This window comes from Amphibalanus amphitrite, unplaced genomic scaffold (assembly GCF_019059575.1).
Source record: "Amphibalanus amphitrite isolate SeventyFive unplaced genomic scaffold, NRLGWU_Aamphi_draft 000805F_arrow, whole genome shotgun sequence".
In the NCBI taxonomy this organism is placed as follows: Eukaryota; Metazoa; Arthropoda; class Thecostraca; order Balanomorpha; family Balanidae; genus Amphibalanus; species Amphibalanus amphitrite.
In genome coordinates this window covers 294,950-316,830 of record NW_024882299.1, presented here as the reverse complement: position 1 = coordinate 316,830, position 21,881 = coordinate 294,950, and the positions used below count along the sequence as shown (strand labels likewise).

At 53.9% G+C, this 21,881-nt stretch overlaps 1 protein-coding gene across 1 annotated transcript; it reads left to right on the top strand.

Moving 5' to 3' along the window:
* The first annotated feature begins 746 nt into the window (after window positions 1–746).
* LOC122366425 (ubiquitin carboxyl-terminal hydrolase 25-like) lies at window positions 747–21,509 on the top strand. The gene is made up of 23 exons (XM_043338669.1): window positions 747–911; window positions 1,371–1,580; window positions 2,009–2,187; window positions 2,563–2,658; window positions 4,017–4,161; window positions 4,477–4,644; window positions 4,964–5,096; window positions 5,503–5,669; window positions 6,074–6,243; window positions 8,231–8,371; window positions 8,719–8,791; window positions 11,000–11,113; window positions 11,520–11,636; window positions 11,808–11,909; window positions 14,681–14,807; window positions 15,398–15,564; window positions 15,852–16,046; window positions 16,300–16,484; window positions 16,873–17,037; window positions 17,488–17,614; window positions 18,063–18,246; window positions 18,480–18,571; window positions 18,847–21,509. Exons 1-23 carry the CDS (start codon window positions 870–872, stop codon window positions 18,910–18,912), a joined length of 3,165 nt encoding a protein of 1,054 aa, XP_043194604.1. The 5' UTR covers window positions 747–869; the 3' UTR covers window positions 18,913–21,509.
* The last annotated feature ends 372 nt before the right edge of the window (window positions 21,510–21,881 follow it).

Here is a 21,881-nt window from a genome sequence, read left to right as displayed (position 1 = left end):
AGGAATGATCGAACTCAGCATAAAAATTATAAATAAGCCACACAGAGCGACCTATATAAGAGAAATTCCCCCAAAACGATCACGCTTAGAAACACGGAAGACAAAAACCACGCTCATGACGCTCCTTATAAAACAACTCTAAACAGCTAGCATCCAAATAAAATATGTCTATCTGGGATGATATAATACAGCTGAATAATTCTAAACCACTGAAACTGAGTTTACGACAGTAGTTCGGTAAAATCACTGACGTTCCATGCGGTCGTGCGCCCCGAACCAAATGTCACCAATATTACCCCCGGACTGTCCGCGTGTTCGCTTGCATACGTCAGCATCTGGTGTCGCTAGTATGAAACTTCATAACCAGGCGAAAATTATTATACTTGACCTCAAAATGTAAAAAACGCTTCATTTTCCTTAAAATTGCAAGTTAAATGTAGTATAACCCATGTTTTCACCATTCCGTCATTTCAAAAAATCATTAAAAATATCATTCGACGGTCAATTTCCTTGTGCAACGGTCAGATTAAAGATAATTTTATAGAGACTTAGTAGATACTTAAATTAGCGTGCACTTTTTTGAGACGTGATGCACTAATGAGTTTTAGTGGGCGAACGGCCGAAAAATTACCTTCCGTTCCCATAAATGGGAACGCCCGTTCCCATATTTGGGAACTCCGTTCCCAAAAATGGGAACGTTCCTATATTTGGGTACTCATGACCATAGTTCCGCCTACTGAAGTCTTAGGAAGTTACTGTATAATGATCGTGTTATTCTTATCTATATGCTGACATATAAACAAAATCAGTTGTACATTTGAAGAAAGCATATTGTCCTTGTGGTGGGAGTCACTTAAACTCCAGTCACAATGACTGTCAACCAGTCATCCTTCACCTACTTCCAGTCCACGGTAAGTACTGGGATTATACAGGCAAAGGTGGTATTCATCAACAGGTTATAATTTTGTTGCTTGTTTTGTCTGTCTTACCACAGATTTTCTCACCTCAGTCAGCTTTCATTTTTCATTATCAAACTGTTTTCACTGAATATGTCTAATGGATATTCTTTGTAATTTGTTTGTGAAGTATGCTATTTATGCTTGCTACAGTTGACTGGCACGCAATTCTCAATACATATCATGGGCGCCAACTTACTTATTTCCATGCAACATGAAGAGTACAGTGTACATAATGCTTAGAAAACCATGATTTAAGTACAACTACATTTAACTTCTTGTAATCTATAGCAGCTTTTCATCACCTTTAGCTGACTTCAGATGTGTCTGCCTGGCGACCCTCTTCCGGCTCACGCCCCCACGCCCCCGACCCTCCCCACCTGACGTTCCCCCTCTCCTGGCACGTGTCTGCAGGAGCGCGAGGCGGCCCAGATGCTGGACCAGCTGCGCGAGATCACGGGCGTTCAGGACGAGGAGGTGCTGAGCCGCGCGCTGATGGACAGCCGCGCGGCCGGCGGCTCGTACGACGTGGCGCGCGCCGTGGCGCTGCTGGTGGAGGGCTGCCAGACGGCCGACCAGCCGGCCGAGCCGGTGGCGCCGCGCGCCGCCCAGCCCGCGCCCAAGGTGCGACCGGCGGGGGAGTCAGTCAGGGACAGTACCACTACCGGTGGGGCGCAGGGCTCAGTGGAGAGGAACACTGGGCTGCCGTGAGTGCAGTTTGGATGTGGGGGCTCAGGCCGGGGCGTGATGACGGTGTTAGTAACTTTGTTGTGTTGCAAGGGGCTGGGATAATCAAGTCACATGTTGTGGTGGGAATTTGAAAGCATAAATATGGCTTTGTTTCACATTATCTTTATAACTGCATAGTTTTAACACCTAATGTTCATAACACTTACGGTCCCCTTCTACTCTTCTCCCCCTGTTACTGGACCAGTCTGATGGACTTTGCCTGCTACTCGACTGCCCTGACTGATTCCAAGATCCCCTGCGAGCCCTCTCTGACCTCCCCTTTCCCTCCTTCCCTCTCTAATCTCTCCTCCTCTCTCCAGCAGCGCCCGGCCGAGCGGCGCGTGCGGTTCAGCTCGGCGGACGCCAGCGACACTGACCTGCGGCGCGCCATCGAACTCAGCCTCCAGGATCGGGCGTCGGGCAGCGGCGGCAGCGGCAGCGCCTCGGGCAGCGTGGCGGCCGCCTCTGCAGGCATCACTCGCGAGGAGGAGGACATCGCAAAGTGAGCACCGTCACAGACGGCATAATGCCGTGATACCGTGGCTGGTGGAGTAAAACGGTCTCTCGGGAGGTTGACATGAGTGGGGTGGTTGGTGTGGTGTGCACTATGTAGATGCGTAGGTGTTTGCTGTGAATTTGAAGCACCGAGTGATTTTTTTGTTATTCGAATTTTTTACCTGAAAAATAACGGTTTCAAACTGATCTATCACTAAAGTTATGTCATCAAGTTCAGTTTACTTGCTTAATTTCGTTTAATTTTTGCCATTAGACCGTTCTGTCTCCGCTGCCGTGACGTTGATCCGGCCCGATCCCTGTCATAACCCTCACGCTGTCATCACTGCTGCTTAGTACCGACTGTCCTGCCGTGTCCCTGCAGGGTGCTGGAGGCCAGTATAGCGGATCAGAACGCCGGCACCAAGCGCAAGAGGGGCTCGCCCTGGCTGGACCCGCACAATCCGAACGAGCGGATACGGTGAGAATAATAAGGCCGGCGGATAGCCGAGCTAAGGTCAACCTGGATGGTGTTTCACCGGTGATAGCAGCACGCTGCTATTCCATTCCATTTCGCGAGCTGACGTCACACTTCTGGTAGTGTTGGAGGAATAGGCTTGTTGACGTCTCCATGGAAACCCAATTTGACACGTATAATAGCAGCGTGCTGCTATCACCGTTGAAACAGCACCCAGGAGGTTCATCACCAAGTTTATTAAACAAAAAATACGGGCTGAACTTGTACAAAATATAAGACAGACGCAAAAGCAAAAGCTTAACTCAAAGCGCCTAGTCTGAATGTCATACATAAACAAATGTAAACACGGCTGCGGCCGCCGCCACGGCACAGCTCATCAGCAGTTGAAGTCGCCGCTCGCCCTTACTTTAGGTTACTTTAGTTATGCTTGCAGTATTTGTTGGTCTCATGTCCTCACGGGCTGATGGTTATTCATGGCAGGACTGCATTCATAATTGCTTTGTTTTGTTCTTGAACTGCGTTTTAATCTATGCTATGACCCGAAAACATTGGATCTATCTGAAGGGGACTTACCTGCTAAAGCACCTTTGTGGACCGATATTAGGTGGTGACACTTAGTTCTATGTAAAAATACTGATCTCAGGCAGCTTTTGCCAAATTGTCAGGGAACTTAGATTTGTTTTCCAATAGAAAAACACAATTCTAACGAATAGTGTTTTAACTATTGACAAACCTTCGGTTATTCCTTATCTTATTTCATAACGCTGACCGAACCATAGACCATTCTTTGTTCTTGGAGTCATGTGAAGTTCAGTGTACTTTGTCACGTCATTCACTTGACATTTTATCTATGAACCCGATGTTCGATATTGGCTGTGTACTTATGTAATTGCCATTGATCAAGGCTGGTGTTTGAAACTGGGGTTGTACTTTGACATGTATATGACGTTGACTGAGGACAGTGCTTGTTAGTTTGGATGCTGGTTTTTCCGCCGATGACGGCTGGCTCTTAATTAGTGATTGACCGGTGTTTTGACTGGAGTTTGTATATTCTGATGCGTGTGACCATGAGTGCCTTCGGATGGCCGATACCGCCAATGTCCACCCCGCTCAGATGTTGCTCAATGACCGGCGTTTTATTTATTTATTTATTTATTTATTTATTTATTTATTTATTTATTTATTTATTTATTTATTTAATTCGTAGTGGCCGTCCCCTATCTATGACCGAAGTCAAAGAGGCTATTCTTGGCACTGAGTCAATAAAAGATGGTGATGATTTTCCCCTGCTGACCAGCTTTTGTCCCCACAGACCGGCGTGTCCCTACTGACATTGTCTTTTTTTCTGCGCGTCTCGGCAGTGACGGCGACTGGCCAGTAGGTCTCAAGAACGTCGGCAACACCTGCTGGTTCAGCGCCGTTGTCCAGTCGCTGTTCCACCTGCCTGCCTTCCGTGGCCTCGTGCTGCGCTACCGGCCCGTCAAACGCGAGCGGCCCTCGGCACAGGTGGGTGTGAGGGAAGAGCAGTGGGAGAGAAGGCGAGGAGGACTTGTGAAGGGTGATCGTATTGTAAGGTGGTCCAACATTGAAGTAACTATTTGATGATGCGCAGAAAGGGTGCTCACGTGGCCATGAAAGCTGACTGCACCGGCAGCTCAGCATTGTCACTTATTTGCTCCAGTGGTGTCTAACAGCGTTTTTTTTGTGCGTGTTGTAGCCCAGCAGATTGTCCAATGTCATTACGACCAGCACGGCTTGTATCGCACCTGACTCCTCACCCGTATCCCAGCTGACTCCTCACCCGGCCTGTGCTACCGTCAGGAGGAGCGGACCGGCCAGTTTATGCTGGAGCTGCGCCGGCTGTTTGCGCTGCTGGTCGCCTCCGAGAAGCGATACGTGGACCCCAGCGCTGCCGTTGACCTGCTGAAGAAGGTGCTGGACGGCGGTGGTACCGACTCGCAGCAGGACATCTCAGAGTTCACACACAAGGTGAGCGGCCCGGGCCGCAGCGGCTGCCTTACGAGCACAAGTCGGCGGGAATCCAGGCGCGATTCTTGAATACTGGATAGCCTTTTTATGAGTGAAATTGAGGAATCGGTGCGTACGAGAATATAATGAACCGCATCTTTAGTAACTTTCCTTGGCATCAAAAATAAAAAGTAAGCATGTTAGAGCTCTCAGCGGCTGTAAACCGTCCAACCGGCACATTCAAGTAGATCGTTCCTTTCTATTCTGTTCAATATCGTTTTTAAACACAAATACCACACCAACTGCTGGATATTCACGCGCGTGTCGCGGTCTGCCGCAGCTACTCGAGTGGCTCGAGGAGGCGTTCAAGTACGCCGAAACGGAGGAGGAGGCCGGCAGGGGCGACAGTCGATCGCGAAACCCCATGATCAGCCTGTTCTACGGCCAGTACAAGACGGAGGGAGTGCGCGATGGTAGGTGGATGAGTGGTGGCGTGCGTGTGTGGGGGGGAGGGGGGGGGGGGGGGCGGGGAAACCCCAGCACTGGCCACGTCTTGTCTGTGATGGTGGCTTCTTGATTGGGACATGGGTTAAGTGTGAGGCTGATTTGGGTTTTGCAAAGCGTAGGTCTTTTTCTTCAAAGAATGTCCTTTTCTTCCTCAAATGATTGCTGGTTGGTAGCCTGACATCCCTTTAGCAGACGGCTAAAGCCTGAGAATCCTTCCTTCGCTCCCGAAACACTGGCGTCGGCGCTTTTACAACACAACGACTCGGATGCGCTCCTTTCTGTTTGCGATTCGACCCCCTTCTGATGGCAGACTGTCGTTCTGCATCTACCCACCCATCCCTCACCGCTCCCTCCCCCCTCTCGTCTCGCCAGGCGTGTCGTACGCCCAGCCGGAGACGTTCGGTCAGTTTCCGCTGTCGGTGGTGCCCGGCCGAGACCTGCACGAGGCGCTGGAGGCGTCGATGACGCCCGGTGCCGGCGCCCAGCAGTGGTTCACCGTGCTGCCACCCGTGCTGCTGCTCGAGCTCAGCAGGTTCCACGTGAGTCAGACTGGTGGCTGGGAAGGGGTGAGGTGGGATTGGTCGGCCCATCAGGGTGGATACTCTGAAATACAGCGGCACATCGGGATGCATACACTGGGACGTAGTGAATCGGGAGCTGCAGGGTACGCTGGAATTTAGCGACTCATCATATGGGCTTAAGGCATTGTTCAATGAAATCTTTTATACTGGTTATGTTACGTGTGTTTTTTATCACAGCTGCGCACTACTCTAAGCGTCTTCAATAGTCTGAGGTCGGTCTGAGCCGTGTCATGTCCTGCTGGACCCGTAGATGTGCCGTGTGTGTCTCGTGTCATGTTCATACCGTGCTAGCTCCGTGTCATATAATGTTTGTGCCATGCTGGACTGCTTATCGTGACCGTCCCCCGTCCCCGCGCCGCCAGTTCGACCAGGCGCTGGCCCGGACGGAGAAGATCCACGACCGCCTCACCTTCCCCTCGGAGATGTACATGGATCGCTACCTGGAGATCAACAAGAACATGGTGACGGTGAAACGCGCCGAGATCGCCACGCTGCGCCAGAAACTGCGCCAGCTGCGCAAACGGCTCGACCAGTGAGTCGGCTCAGCTCTCACTGCGGCTGCTGCTGCGGGGGGCCGTAGCGGGGGCGGCAGGCTCACCGCGGCCGGGACTAGACCTGTGTGATGGGTGGCTTATGTCTGCTTCTTTTCCAAGTGAAAATGCTAGATTTTCTACAAGTTCTGTTTTGATAGTCTGAGTACCGTTGTTTCGTGCAACTTTGGCCCTGAGAGGCAACTTTGGCCCATGACTGAAAAAATAATCTTTCCTGCTATAATATTTTTCACTTGTCTGTTGCCGAAAAGTTACCAGCATGGTTATATTAGGCCATCCATTAGTTATTCTGGGTAGCAGTCCTGGGTTAATACTAACAAAAAATCTATGGTTTTTTAGGGGGTAAACCAACCCCTGCAAATTACGTGAAAAATCATGGTTGGGTAGGATGCAGTGAGGACACTATCAGGTTTCACCAAGCGTCTGTTGGCAGGATCCTACTGGTGGTGATTGAGGTAAGCTCCAACTACCCCAAAATGCAGCTTTGTAACTGCTTTTTTAGTAAAAAATAATGAGGTGGACAATGATGCCACACATTTTGAGGACAATTCCGGGTAACTTTGGCCCAGCTCGAAATCTGAATTTCCTTTCAGACTGGAAGGCAAAAACAGCTACATCCGGCACAACCATCCCCAAAGAAGAGTTCCCTGGCCTGCTGAAGCAGCTGGTGACAGACCTCCATCCGAACGTCACAGCGAACATCAAAAGTGGATTCCGCGCCTGTGGAATCCACCCTCTGGACCGACAGGAGGTTCTTAAGAATCTTCCCTCCGATCCGGTGGAACCCGCAGTCGCCGGTGCATCTGTGGATGCTTCAGTCCTGGAGCATCTTGAAAGGAAACGAGGTCCGGAGGGCACAACTCCACGACAGAAACGCAAACGGCTCGACGTAGAGGCCGGGAAGAGTGTCGGTGACAAGTCAGTCGATGAAGAAGCGAACCAAAGTGACTCATCCGTTCAAGATGACTCAGTGTCTGAAGTTGCAGAATCAGATGTAGACGTGGATGATGACTTTCAGGACCAAGATGCAGATGATGACTATCACGGCCAGGCACCTCCTGCAAGAACTGAGGATGTGGTCAAGGGCGACTTTGTGAAGTTCATGTATGATGCTGACACTTACTACGGAGAGGTGATTGACATCACGAATGATGGCATTGTGATCAAGGCTATGGAGAACTGTGCTGGAGGCAAGTTCAGATGGCCAGCACGTGAGGATGTACACACTTACATGCGGGAGGACGTGAAAGAAAAAGTCAATCAACCTGTGCCTGTTGGGTCCCGAGGAATGTACAGATTCGAGTAGGGCCAACACAACACAGTGTGGTGCGATCCGGTGTTAAGCTCAGCATTTGCTATGTCATATAGTGCTTTGTTGCACTGCGTTTTTGTCTTAATTTTGTCTTTCTGTTTGCTCAGGCCAGGGTCTGTTTCAAACTTCATGGTGTGATTTCAAATGTGATGTAAAACCACACTATGCCATTGTGGTGAGTACAAACTTGCTTGCGTTATAATACATGTTAATGTGTTTGATGATTACTATTTTTTAAAAATTCTCTCAGGTGGACAATGTTGCCATACAAGTAGCTAAAATGAGAAATAAAGCCAAAAACTATTGATTTCCCATTAAAAATGGTGTTGGGCCAAAGTTGCCAAAATAGCATGCAACATTGTCCACTTGTATTTTCAAAAAAAATTGCGTGTGCAGATTTTCTGCACACATAATTTTATATGCTTTGAATAGCTGAAGGATGCATTTCTCTATACCCAATCACTTAAGCTTGTTCACAAAAAGATTATTGAGTTATTGACAAAAAAACGAAAAAGTGGGCCAATGTTACACGAAACAACGGTATTGCATGTTTGAGTTGTAAAGAACCCTACCTAAACTCGCGCGATGGTTTTTAATTTTTTTCAGTAACAATCAGTCCGGTACCCGTTGACCCCCCCCCCCCTCACTCGCCGCAGGTACCTGTCTTTCGGTGCCAGCGCGCCACGTCTGCCGCTCGGTCAGCTGCTGCGCCACACACTGCAGTACGCGCGCGGCGACCCGGCCGGTGACGAGCCCGCCCCCGATGTGGAGATGGAGAACGCCACGGCTGTGACTAGGTGAGCCGGTGGAGCACAGACACACCACCCTGATACACGGATAGTGTTCCCTGAGGCCGCTGTCGCCTGTTCCTCGAGAGCAGCTCAGGTCTGTACCCTGACGGCTGTTGAAGCAGACCTGACTCCTGAAGGCTGCTGCTCCTTTCTGGCGGTGCGATTTGTGCCTATGACGATACTGCGTTTGTCTGATTGTAGCAGATGTGTTTTGTGGATTTAGTCACGCTGTTTATATCTATTATCTAGCTGTGTTACGAGTTTCTACGTTAATAACACTATGTATCTGTACGTATCTGAGAAGCCATCTCTGCGCTGACGACCCCTGACCTGACGTGCCGCTGTGTGGCCAGCATGGTGGTGGATTCGCCCAGCAGCAGTCCCAGCGCCGGCCGGAGAGCCGCCGTGCCCGCCGCCGCACTGCCGGTACGTACTGCAGAGGGTGGCACGGTTCGCCGACAGACCGGCCGGGGCGGGAGCGCTCGTGTTCTCTGTGGGCCGGCTTGTAACAAGCAGACATCTTTGCCAGGTCTTGGTCTGGTGGGTCGAAATGCAAGCTATGAGTGAACGTTTTTCTTTAGTAAGGGCTTCAAAACGAACTTTTCTCACGTTTACCGATAGGCCAAGTTGTAAGTGGAGCTGTCCTGCAGGGTGCTGTGACTGTTTTATTTTCACATTTATTACAACTCGTGTTGTTTATCCCTCCACCCGGCCGGAGCCGCGCACAGCCTGTGGTTCGGGAAGGACCTGCCTTGGCCGCCACCACGTCTCCGCTCCGTAGTTATATTATAACATCGGCAAATTACCCAGTCTGATGTTTTTTTTTTTGTATTTTCGATCCTCGTCAGCAACTTCCCTTGCTGATGATTCTTAATTATCACGCTTGTATACACTATTATTTACGAGATGATTACTGCATACATTTTTATATCTGAACCTAGCAAAAATAACGTTAAGCAGACACGAGTGCTGTGTACTCCAAACACTGTAGCACACCCACTCTGTCACTGGGGAGCACAGAGCTGTCACTGGGCGATACTGAGCTGACAAAGCAGGTTGAGTTCCGTGTCGCAGCGGTTGTCGTGCCATCCGGTGCGAGAGGAGCCCGGCCAACCGTGATGCGCGCACCTCTCTCGATCCCCGTTGTTGGGCTGGCCCGGCTCCCAGCGGGCCAGGTCGAGTGGTGTTCCGTCCGACCAAACCCACTCGTGTATGTTTTGAGAACGGGCCAGGCCGATCCACACTCCACGCGCCGCGCCGAACGACTCCACCAGCGACTCGACGAACCGTCTCGAGTCCGGGTGGACGGAGGCGAGTCGTGCGCGGCTGTCCAGCGTGGCGCACACGTGGTGCGCCACGGGCCAGCTGGCCAGCCGCGGCGGGATGAGGTAGCACGTGTCTCCGTGGCGGCTCCAGCCGGCCGGACACTCCTGGGACACTGACCGGCCGCTGGTCGCGAGCTGCCGGGCCACCTCCTCTCTAACCGTCTCCCGCATGCCGTCGGAGCAGGCGTGTACGATACCTTTCACCACCTGGCTGGCCAGCAGGCCGTAGGACTCGGTTTGAGTGGCTGTGCCGCTTACCAGAACCGCAGCGGCCACCAGAAGTGAGGGTCCCATGGCGCCGATAGGGCCTGATAGTGACGTCGTACCCGCTCGCTCGCTCTAAACTTGCTCCGTGTGCGCTGGACGCCCCCGACTGACGGACTGAGGCTGGACCCGACCGGCGCCGCTCGTGTTATGGCTGCTGAACCATCTTACTGAGGGGATCCCGGGGCGCTAGTGTTTATGCCAGATGTCAACCAACGCTTATAGCGCGACATTGCTATGATCCAGTGGTATGGTGCGTTTGCTCAATTTCGCCACTGTTAATGACAGTGGGGACTGTTGAGTGTCATGCATATGATGATGAAATATCAGAAGATCATGATCTTTGCCTTTGTACATGCATCACAGACTGTTGCTGCGAGAGCCTGGTATTTTCTGTAGTTGCTGATTGTGTGTATCACCTCAGCCTGCTACCATTGTGCAGGTTGTTACCTCACCTTGTGTTCGTACTTTATTCTCGATCTAATTTAATCTCATGTCCTCATGTTCATATGCTCCATTTTCTCTCTTGCTTCTGTCTCTGTGTTCCCCGTTTGCTCCCGTGTCTCTGTGCTCCTTTAATGCCCCGATGTCACACGCTGCGCCCTACTCCGTGTAACTGTGGACTTCCGCCGACAGTCGGACCAGGAGCCTCGTCACTCGTCAGTATCTGTATCTCCCTGTATCTGTCTCACTGTAACCACCGCGGGCAGTCGGACCAGGAGCCTCGTCAGTATCTGTATCTCTCTGTATCTGCCTGACTGTGACCACCGCCGACAGTCGGACCAGGAGCCCCGTCAGTATCTGTATCTCCCTGTATCTGTCTGACTGTGACCATTGCCGACAGTCGGACCAGGAGCCTCGCCAGTATCTGTATCTCTCTGTATCTGTCTCACTGTGACCATCGCCGACAGTCGGACCAGGAGCCTCGTCAGTATCTGTATCTCCCTGTATCTGTCTGACTGAAACCATCGCCGACAGTCTGACCAGGAGTCTCGTCAGTATCTGTATCTCCCTGTGTCCGACTCACTGTATCCATCGCCGACAGTCGGACCAGGAGATGTCGCCGCCGGCCGCCGCCGAGTCGTGCACGGAGCGCGAGCCGCTGCTGCCGCCCCTCTGCCCGTCCAACACACCCAAGGAGGAGCTGGCAGTGGTTCAGGTGAGGCTACGAGGCGGACACCTGTGCCTTCTGTATGTTTGGCTTATTTACATATTCGGGGGGGGGGGGGGGGGGGGGATCGGAAGCAGCTTTTAACGAGTTTAGAGATCATCCAGTCTGTCTGAGTCCATTTCCAGCCCTAACAGAGTTTGGGGCTTAGGGAGTGGATTCGGTGTCCAGCTGTATCCAGCTGATATATCATGGTGTCGGTCCGTTCATTTCCTCGTATCCATGTTGCTGGATCTAAATATGGGTTGGTATTCTTTGTATTTAAGCGTTAAATCTGTGTTCTCATATTTGAATATATATTCTATTTGTATCTGCACTTTGACTACCTGTATTGCGTGTATCTATATGTGCATTGTGCTGATGCATCTCTATCCTCTGGTCTGTATCTGCTCCTCAGAGGTGTCTGGAGCGCTGGAGCCACGAGGTAGACCGACAGGTTCGGGAGCTGAAGCGACAGATGGCCGAGATCACCGCACGCATCGAGAACATGTTTGACGAGCCGGGACTGCGGCAGGTAAGAAAAATATTGCTCCATATACCGGCGTGGTATATCCCGGTATACAGGCTAGGTATATGACTGATCGGATTACTAGTGGCAGTCGGCGGACCGGATACTCACAATGGGTGCCTGTTCTCACCGACGCGATGCGCTGTGTTACCAACTGACCGATCCTCTGGCCGCCAGGTGCCGTACCGTCTACACTCGGTACTGGTGCATGAGGGCCAGGCCGGCTCGGGACACTACTGGGCCTACGTGTTCCACCCGCGGCGCCGGGTCTGGCTGAAGGTGAGTGCTCTCGGCGCTGAGCTCGTGGGACATTCCGGGACGCGCAGGGACGAATGGTAGCCAGGTGGGCGGGGATGGGACTGACTGCGGGGCAATGGACGGCCTTCCGGTGTTATTTATACCCGGGCAGCGCTTGTCGAACAGCACTGCGGATCCGAAGGTTGGGACTTTAATTGTGAAAAACCGCCCGCCCGCCGCCAAACGTAAACACCGCAAAACGCGCAAAACGCACGCCTAAAACGCCAACGCAAACTTGGCAAAAAAAAACAATCGCCCGCCCGCCGAAAACCGCAGAAAAAAAAACGCACAAAATGCCGCAAAAAACGCGCGTCCGCAAAACGCAAACACCGCAAAAAACGCAAACACCGCTGCCGCAAAAAAACGCCCGCATCGCCCGCTGCCAACCGCGAAACGCCGCAAAAAACGGCCGCACGCTGCGAACCGCAAAACGCCGCAAAAACGGCCGCCCGCCGCAAACCGCTAAACGCCGCAAAAAGCGACCGTCCGCCGCCCGCCGCTAACCGCAAATAACGGCCGGCCGCCGGCAACCGCAAAACGCCGTAAAAAACGGCCGCCCGCCGCAAACCAGAAACGCAGCAAAAAACGGCCGCCCGCCGCAAACCGCAAAACGCCGCAAAAAACGGCCGCCCGCCGCAAACCGCCGCTAAAACGGCCGCCCGCCGCCAAACGCAAACAGCAAAAACACCCGCATCGCCCGCCCGCCCGCCGCCAAGCACAAAAAACGCAAAAAACGCAAACATCGCCGCAAAAAAAACGCCCGCAACGCCCGCACGCCCGCCGCCAACCGCAAAACGCCGCAAAAAAACGGCCGCCCGCCGCCAAACGCAAACACCGCCAAAAACGCAAAAACGGCCCCCGCCGTCAAACGCAAACACCGAAAAAAACGCAAACACCGCCGCAAAAAACGCCCGCCGTAGGCAAAACGCAAACACTGACGCATTAAGACAAATATGGTGCCCTGCGGCAAATGTGTTGCATTCATATCTGCCGTTTAAGCAGCCATCCCTTAATTACAGCGCATCCTAATCGTCCAATGTTCGACAAAGTTACGCACATTCTGCGCTTTGCGGCAAAAATGGCGCTTTGAGACAAACGTGGCGCACTGCAACAAACATGGCGCATTCGTTCATGTCGCTTAACAATTCATCCACCCACCAAATTCTAGCCCAATCGGACTTAAACTGAAAAAGCTATGTACATTTGGATATTTCACTATAAAATATCTCCGCAACGGAGGTGCCCAAGTTTGTACGTGTGCCACGTGACCACCGGTGGTGCAAGCAGGACTTGTCCCCTCACTCATTGCACCATTTCAGTGTTCCTGGCTTGTGCTGTTTTCGTGCTATAAGGCCACAAATCGGCAAACACACGATAATCTGGGAGGTACGCGACTCAAACACGTGGCCACGTGGCACGTGCCGGACCTTTGATAGCTTCACCGTTCACGCCACGTGATGACCCATCGACGTGGCCATCAGCATGTAAAAGAGGACCCCGGCCGGTGTCACCGTCTCTGAACAGTGGACGGCTAAACTCGAAAAACGGGAAAATTTAGGGAAATTTCACCTTTCGAATATATAATTTCCCCAGAATTTTGAATTTTTCATTTTACAAAAAATCTGAGATAGCAGTTTTTTAGCCCCCTTCATTCTGTGCCTATACCCGTTTTCAGATCGACCCTATCATAAAAACTGACGGCCTGACGGCTATTTCCCCCATTCCTTGCATTTCACAATGCTAGTATATTTAAGCACCAAAATTGACCCCGTGCCACGGCACGTGCAATAGCACGTGCGCCACGTGACCACTAGTGCGACAAGCTGGACTCATCTGCTCACCGGCTGCGTTGATTTGGTGTCGCTAGGTGGAGTGGTTTCCACGCCATAGGAACCCCAGTTGGCCAATGTCGGATTTTCCCGGAGGTTACCCCATCAAACACGTTTGCACGTGGCACGTGCTTTTCAATCGCCCCATATCTGACCCATACCATGTGGTAGCCGACACCCCGGGGCACAACATATTGGAACATTTTCAAAATCTAACGTGGAAATTTTTGGCAAAATCGATTTGAAAATAATTTTTCGAATTCGCCATAGGCTCAACATGGGGTAACTGTTTGTGACGATTACCCGAAATTTTGTCAATTATATTTTAAATAATTACCACCGTCAGTTGGGGTGCCAGCCCGAGATCCGACCCTAAAAATATCAGCAAATATAATTGACGAAATTTTTCGCAAATCGAATTTCCAATTTTTCCCCATGTTAACCCTATGGGAAAATGCACGTGCCGATTACCCCCAAACGGGTTAATTATATTTCAAGCGACCGATGCCAGCCGGTAGCTCCCCGATACGGGACCAAACGCTGAAAATGGCAAGAAATTCTACCGTGCCGTTTCGGCGGCGATCAAAATGACCAAAATCGCGGCCGAAACGCTAAACACCCCCCTAGAGAGGTAGCTCAGGTTGGGATTTTCAATAGAAAATCACAATTCTAAAGAATAGTGATTGTTCTTAATTGAAAAGTCCCAACCTTCGGATATTTAAATAGCTATCTACCGAAACAAGTCCACAATTAATTTAGCCCAGGTTACAAACATCGTACGACACACACATTGGTCTATTTGACTGAGTTCCATCCCACTGATATCTACGATCGAATGTGTCCTCATTGGGCTGCCACAAACCCCTGGCTCACGAACGGCGTCTGATCCGGTCTGAGCTGACTGAACCCTGTGCTGTCGTCCAGTTCAACGACAACACGGTGTCTGAGTCGACGTGGGACAGTCTGTGTCTGGAGAGTTTTGGCGGCCACCACAACACGTCCGCCTACTGCCTGGTCTACATCGACTGCAACCGCTCCGAGCTTATGGACGGTGAGCGACCGACATTACCATCATCACCTTGTCCTTGCGCCCACTTGACTTGATCGCTCTTGTCATGGTTAGAAGTGTTAGAACTAGGTACCCATGTCCACAGTCCTGACGGAGCAACAGGGATTGCAATCAACGAAGTGAGCGATTCAACGCCTTAATTTCATTCGTTGAAGCATAATCTGTTTCTGTTGTTGTCACGTTTGCAGTTAAAATGTTTTGCATCGCGTGTCCATCCTCTATCCGTGGAATATTTTTTTTATATAGTCGACCTCTGTGCTGTGTGACTGTGCTGCTGGTGATGGCATTTCGCTCACTTTAAGAATTCATGTATCGCTGGCAAACATCTTTAGATGGCTGTTTCTGCTAACCCCTTTATCTCTTGCCTGCCCACCCACAGGCCACAGGCCATGCTCCATGCCCGCCCATAAGACAGTGATTACCCATGCCCGCCTGTAAATGCTGCCCGCCCTTGATCTCTTTTACACCCGCCTATGAGCCTTGTTCCGGCACCCACTATAGACCCATATCCCTGCGCTCCTGTGCCAGCCCTGATCTGTTCTCTCTCACTGTCCGGACCTGCTGCACACCAGATCGTCTGCGGGTGGACAAGGAGGCCGGTATGGTGGAGCCGGCCGACGAGGCCGAGTCGCTGTCGCTGCCGCTGCGACAGTATGTGGACGAGGACAACCGGCAGTTCCAGGAGGCCATCGACAACTGGAACTCGCAGCCCAAGGGCGGCGCCTCAGAGGACGCCGTGGTGAGTGTGGGGGAGGGGAGGGGGGCTGTTCAGAGGACACTGTGGTGACTAGGGGAGTGGGTGGAGCTGTTCAGAGGGCGCCGTGGCGAGTGTTCGGAGTGGCGCATAGGGATCATCATGACGGTCTGTAGCTGTGGCAGGATTTACGAGTTGGGGAGAGTCGATAATAAGACATCATTTTAGAATGATGGTGTTTTAATGTCCAGCTCAGTGTGGTTTCTGTGGCTTTTCCCGATTGTTGGTCACTTCACCACTCACCATTTTCCGTGTCTTCCTCTGTGTGTCAGTGCGCCGGTGGCGCGGGCGGCGACCAGCCCATGGCCGAGGAGCCCGAGGACTGCGCCAGCACGGCCACCAGCTGGCAGTGGGAGGACCTCAGCGCGCGACACGCCGCCATCAGCCTGCCGCAGACACTGGACCTGCTCAAGGCCACGGTGGACGCCGCGCTGCCCGACACCAGCGTCAAGGAGGTGCTCAAGGAGGTATGGCGCGTCGGCCTCATGGCGGAGGGCTCCCCAATGACCAAGCATTTGTACTACACGGTATACTGAAGTCTACAATTCATTGTTCTACGCAAAGCGTTCAAGCCCATTATCTACCACTGTTCCATTATTCCATTATCTACCACTGAAGTGTAGAGTGTTCGAAAGTCTACGATGAACTGTCTTATTTGCACGGATATCGTTTCTTGCACCGTCCCGTACCCAGTTCGATGACACTCTTATCCACCGACAGGCGGCGCTGCGCTCGCGTCAGTCGGTGTACGACCTGTCGGAGGAGATGAGTTCTGACCCGGGCGGCATCGACCACCGCATGAGCAACATGGCCGTCTACCTGGCCAGGAACGGCGCTGAGCAGCGCGACCTCAACTGGCTGCTACTGGAGCAGTTCGCCCACCGGGCCGTCAGCGCTGTGCCAGTGTGAGTGTGGAGCGGAGGGGGATCTCATCCGGTTCATAGGGGAACGGTTCACCCAGCGGGCCGTCAGTGCTTTGCCAGTGTGAGTGAGGAGCGGGAGGGGATCCCATCCGGTACATGATGGAGTATGTAGCTCACTCTCTGTGAGTAGCAATAGGGTGATTTGACCCTATTCGCGAGGACAGTTCACAGTGCGAGACATTGAGGTAGAGACAGTCACCTCGTCATTATCCTGGCACTGTCAACATGGCCGGACGGTGTTTTGAACGCATGCATGTGAACGCATGTGAACGCATGCGTCCTATAAGGCAAGAACGCATGCTTAGATAGTTACTTTACCCCAGAATCCCACCCACTCTCTGACGCCCCCCCCCCCCCTCTACCGGCACAGTCTGCGCGATGTGTACAAGACGGCTTCGCTGGAGCTCGGTAAGCTGGTGGAGCGGTGCTCTGCCGAGGAGCGGCGCCAGTACCGCTGCTGGCACGTGCACTACAACGAGTTCCGCTTCATCGCCTGGTCGACCGTACTCGGCCTGGGGGAACTGGCCAAGGAGAAGTAAGTTGGCGCTCCGGGGGTCGGGGCTAGACGGTAGGACAGGGAATGGATGGACAGCTGATGTAGGGCAGAACAGGGCTGGAGGACAGGATAGAGAGACTGCCGGGAAGGCGATTGACGGACGGGGCTCAGCAGCTGTTGGCAATCAGATAGCGATGTATTTGATGTTAATCGTGAAACAAACTATCGCAGTTTGTTCATTGACGGGTTTATTTTGCTCTACGAGTACGTACCTGTACCAGAATATGCCCATGTCTTCACTTATGCACGCTGTTCTGGAAGCATTCAGACTGTGCAGCTCTGGAGTGATATTAACTCAGAGTATAATCATCACGATAAACGTTGGTTTCGGTTGATCATGACTGTTGTTCAGTTTTGTCTGTATATCACAAACATCTCACACTATTCTTCCGCTAACCGCCGTGTCACCCGCCTCACCGTGTCCCCCAGGTACACGGAGGCACTGATGTACCTGCTGCAGGCGTGCGAACGGAACGAGCAGCTGGTGACTGAGCAGCAGCCGGACCGCGGCCTGGACCCGCAGCTGCTGGCCAACTTCCGACGACGCGCCATCATGGTCAGTGGGTGGGGAGGGGGAGGGCGGCACAGCGCGGACTGGATGGACCATCCTTGTCATACGAGTAGAATGGATGGGAAGGAGTGGGTCAGCGTGGTTAGAGAATGGTGGGGATGGGAAGGTTATGTTGGCCATCAACAAGAGAGGGGTCATCGATGTTCATAGGAGTGATGGGGAAAGGTCAATGATTATCGGACAGTTTTTTTACACTAACTGCGTAAAAAAGACATGGGGGTAGCTCCGACTTTTCTTCTTGAATGCGAGTTTCACGGGTTGACGTCCATGGCCTAAGCAAGTAAGCATCTCAATCTCACGCCGGCCTCTGCGCACAGTTGAGCATTCTGGCCTTGCCTTCCGGAGGATGATGGAGTTCCCTCCATCGACAATCTGACCCGACCGATATTGTACCTATTTCCCGCCCTGACCGTCCCTCCTCTCCTGCCGACAGGGTCTGAACAAGCGGGCGGTGGACACGTTCCTCTCGGGCCAGCTGGAGCAGGCCGTGGAGCTCACGCAGGAGGCCACTGTACCGGCGCTGCTGCAGCTCGCCCGCTCCGGACTGGCTGCCGACCGAGACGCTGCGGAGGACGTCCGCAACAAGTGGTGCAGTTTGCTGGGGCAGCCGCTGGACGGTGAGAGAGAGGGGTGGTGTGGTGTGGTATTGTGAAGGGATGGTTGTGTTTGAGGGCTGGTAGTGGGCTAGGTATTACAGTGGAGCTAGTCTGGCTGTGCTATTTATGTAGACACCGGTGTCAGTTGAGCTCAGTAGAAGACCCTCTGTCATAGTCCCAATGCCTCTGATATTAGTTTGATGAGTTTCGATCATGCGCTACAACTGTCCCTGACCTGTCGTTTTGTGCGGCAGATTCGAGCCAACGGGTGCTTCAGGAGATAATTACACACTTGATCGAACCAGCCTCCGAGCATGAGCGGGCTCCGCTTCCGATCAAAATCCAGGTAAGGCTGCCCGCCGAGTTGATGCAATGTCGACAGTCTTCTTAATTTTCAATCGTTTGGATGGCTGACAATGCATTTTTTTGCATGTTATTGATCATTCTCACATAAAATCTAACTGTTGTGTCTTGTAAAATTTACTTTTTTCTTCAGGGTTTGTGTTCGCCAATCTTCAGACTATTTTGTCTGCAGTTCACGTTTAGTGCAGTGAGTGTTCCTTTGTCCGCTGCCCGGCGTGGCCGCTCTGACCGCTCCGCCTCCGTCTGCGGTGTGCTCAGGGCGTGGAGCAGCAGCTCGCCCAGCGCTATCAGGACGCGCTCAGTCAGCTCAAGCAGGACGGCTAGTCGGTGCGGTCTCGCTCGGCGCCGCGGCTCTGGTTGGCGGCACCGCGCCTGGAGCCGCTGCTGCACTGTCGCCGCTGTGGCCAGCTCTCTGTGAAGCGCTGCGGCTGCCCGCAGCGTCCGGCCGACTCTGACACAATCCTGCTGGTGCTGCCCGGCGGCGCCGAACTGAAGCCGCGGACCGGTGAGTCCCTGCCGCCGCTGGTGCGCCGCCCGCCGCGGCCGGCCACCCCGGGCGCCCAGCCGGCCGGCCGCATCAGCCGACCCCGCTTCGCCGGCCGGCGCGGCCCCGAGCTGCCGGAGCTGACCAGTGGCTCGGAGCTGCGGCTGGAGCTGGCCAAGCCCGGCGCTGAGCGGCTGACGGCCGCCGGGTTCGGGCGGCCCGCCGCCATCAGTGAGGACGCGACGCTGCCCGACGGCGACAACAACAACGAGGAGAACCTCGGCTGGCGTGTGGAGGAGGAGCGGCCGCGGCGGCCGAGCCCGGAGCCGGCGGATGGCCCGCTCAGTCCGCCCAGTCCCGGTCACCTGACCGTCAGTGACGGCAGCGACAGCGACCCGGACAACTGGGGCGAGCCGCTGCTGAGCGACGACGAGCGCTCCTCGCCCGAGCCCGAGCAGCCCGTCTGGGAGGGCCCGTTCCGGCGGCCCATGCTGCGGCCGCCCGCGGATATGGGCAGCTACAGTCCGTGTGCGTACCGCGCGCCGCTGACTGACCGGCCCGCTGTCGCTGCTCCGGGCGTCCCTGCTGCTCCGGCTGCAGCTGCCACTGAGGCACCCGCCGCCGCGGCGCCCGCTCCGGCCCCGTCGGCCGGCCGCGGCGAGTCCTACCGACCTCCGTCTCCGCCGGATGAAGAAGACCGGGGTGTTCGCGAGGCTGCCTCCGTGCTGGTGGCCATGTCGGGCAGAGGGACGCCGGCGGCCCGGCCGGGAAGCCCTGCTGAGGACCGTCCCCGGCTCCGTCACAACGCCGAGCCGGGTCTTCTGACCCTACAGCAGCCGGGCGGCCCTTCCCCGACGGCCGAGACGCGCGGGAAGTCGAACCCTGGCTCGGCGGCGTCCGGCACCTGCCCGAAACTCCGCGAACTTCTCTCCCGACCTCCGACGGTGACTCGCGCCGACACCCCCGACCCGGCGGCCGCTGCGCGCGCTCGACGCCTCGAGGAGGAGCGAATGAAGAGGCGCGTTCGCAAACAGGAGCTGGTGGACCGGTACAATGCCGAACTGTGGGCGGACTGCTCGATCGAAGAGACCGCCGCCGGTAAACGACAGCGGGAGGAGAACCTGTCTCCGGCGCCGCGGCCGCTGCAGCAGGCGCGTCGGGCGCCCGTCTCGCCAGCGGCGGCCATTGCAAGGACGGAGGTGACGGATGGAGGGACGAAGGGAGCCGAGGTGGCAGCCGGAGGGCCGGAGAACGCCAAGGTGGCGGCTGGTGGGTCAGATGGTGCGAAAATGACAGCTGGCGGGAAGAAGCAGCTAGCGGGCGAAGCAATGAGGGAACACCCAGATGTGATCAAGAATAGTCAAAAGGCATCGGTCATCAAAAAGACGCCCAACGGTCATCATAGCTCTGCCGATTCGGAGGGCGCTGATTTGTCTGCTGCTGCCAACGGTAACGGGCACTGGGGCGGAGCGGCCGGCGAAGTCGGCGGCAGTGGTCAGGTGACATCCGAACTGGACCTGCTGACTCTCTCGGATAGTCGCCAGCTCAGCGGAGGAGGCTCCAGTCAGTCATAGGGTGATACTGAGCGCATCAGCCAGCGGTGAGTGGTAGTGATTCAGGTGATACAGACAGCGGAAGTGATGATACCAGCCGCGGCCACTAGTGATACTGATGGAAACTGGTGATACAGACGGCAGCGGTGGTGAGTCTGGCGGTGACAGTGAGGATACCAGCGTCCTCGAGTGATACCGGGTGGCGACTGATGATCTGCAGGTGGCTGCTCGGAGCACCAGTGGCTGACAGTCGAGCGAGGATGGCTGCGGTGGCCGTGTTTTACCTGGTGACCACGGGCGGCGCTTCGACCGCCGTGCAATAACTATATTTGAATCTTCTCCGGTGCCGCTTTTGGCACGACGGCCGGCCCTCGGCGGTCGCTACTTAGTGTTGTTGAGATTACGCCCCGGCTGGTGCGTCGCCGTGCGGGCGGCGGCTGAGCGCAGGGCAGGCCGGGCCGGGTGCTGTGCCCGGCTCTATCAGTCTTCTACTCTTTACCTTACCTCTGAGAGTTACACAGTCGATTGGAGTGATGCCGTGATTTAGTCGAGTATGCAGCTGTGTTCAGAGTGGTGTGAGGCTGCAGGATATGCCGTCACCGCCGCCGCCGCCCCTGCAGTGCGACCCACCCCGTTTGTGTGTGTGTGCCGGGGGACGCTGTGCGGTGCTGCGGTCGGCGGCGGTGGCGGTGCAATGTGTGTATGTGCGTGTGTGTCGCCTCCGTCGGTTGGAGGGACGTGTGTATGTGTGTGTGCGCGCGCGAGCCCCGGGAGCGGGTCGCCTCAGTCCTCTGTGATGGTCTGGTTTGTGCTCTGCCGCAGACCCGAACCTGCATTTGTGTTATGTTTTATGAATTGTTTGTCGAAATATAGATTTGTACAATTGTAGCGTCTGCTGCTGTTGAGAAATTCGGCTTATTTGTGGATGAGTTCAGGAGTTCGGTCTTCAGATTCAGCTGCTTCACTGACAGGGGCTAGCAATGTCACCACGCCGCGGGTTGGTCATACGCATAGGCCTCTGGAATTACAGACCGTATTACAAGTGTGCCTCTGCCACCAGTAATGCCACTTGTCAAACTTTCTCCGTGATTATAGGTCCTAAGAATAGGAAGAGGCCTGGACGTTTGAAACGGAATAACATAAAATATTTTAGGTGACAAGGCAAAAGCGATAACGTTCCCGAAACTGTATCCGATATGTATCCGATATGCTATTGTAAATGTCCAACCAATGTTTTCGTTTTGTTCAATTTTTGT

What these genes read in the sequence shown, in the direction of transcription:
- LOC122366425 (XM_043338669.1), top strand. Translation starts at nt 870, where the DNA reads ATGACTGTCAACCAGTCATCCTTCACCTACTTCCAGTCCACG. An exon ending in TCGAGCTCAGCAGGTTCCAC is followed by an intron (nt 5,670 to 6,073) that starts GTGAGTCAGACT and finishes CCGCGCCGCCAG; the next exon opens with TTCGACCAGGCGCTGGCCCG. An exon ending in TCAAGGAGGTGCTCAAGGAG is followed by an intron (nt 16,047 to 16,299) that starts GTATGGCGCGTC and finishes ATCCACCGACAG; the next exon opens with GCGGCGCTGCGCTCGCGTCA.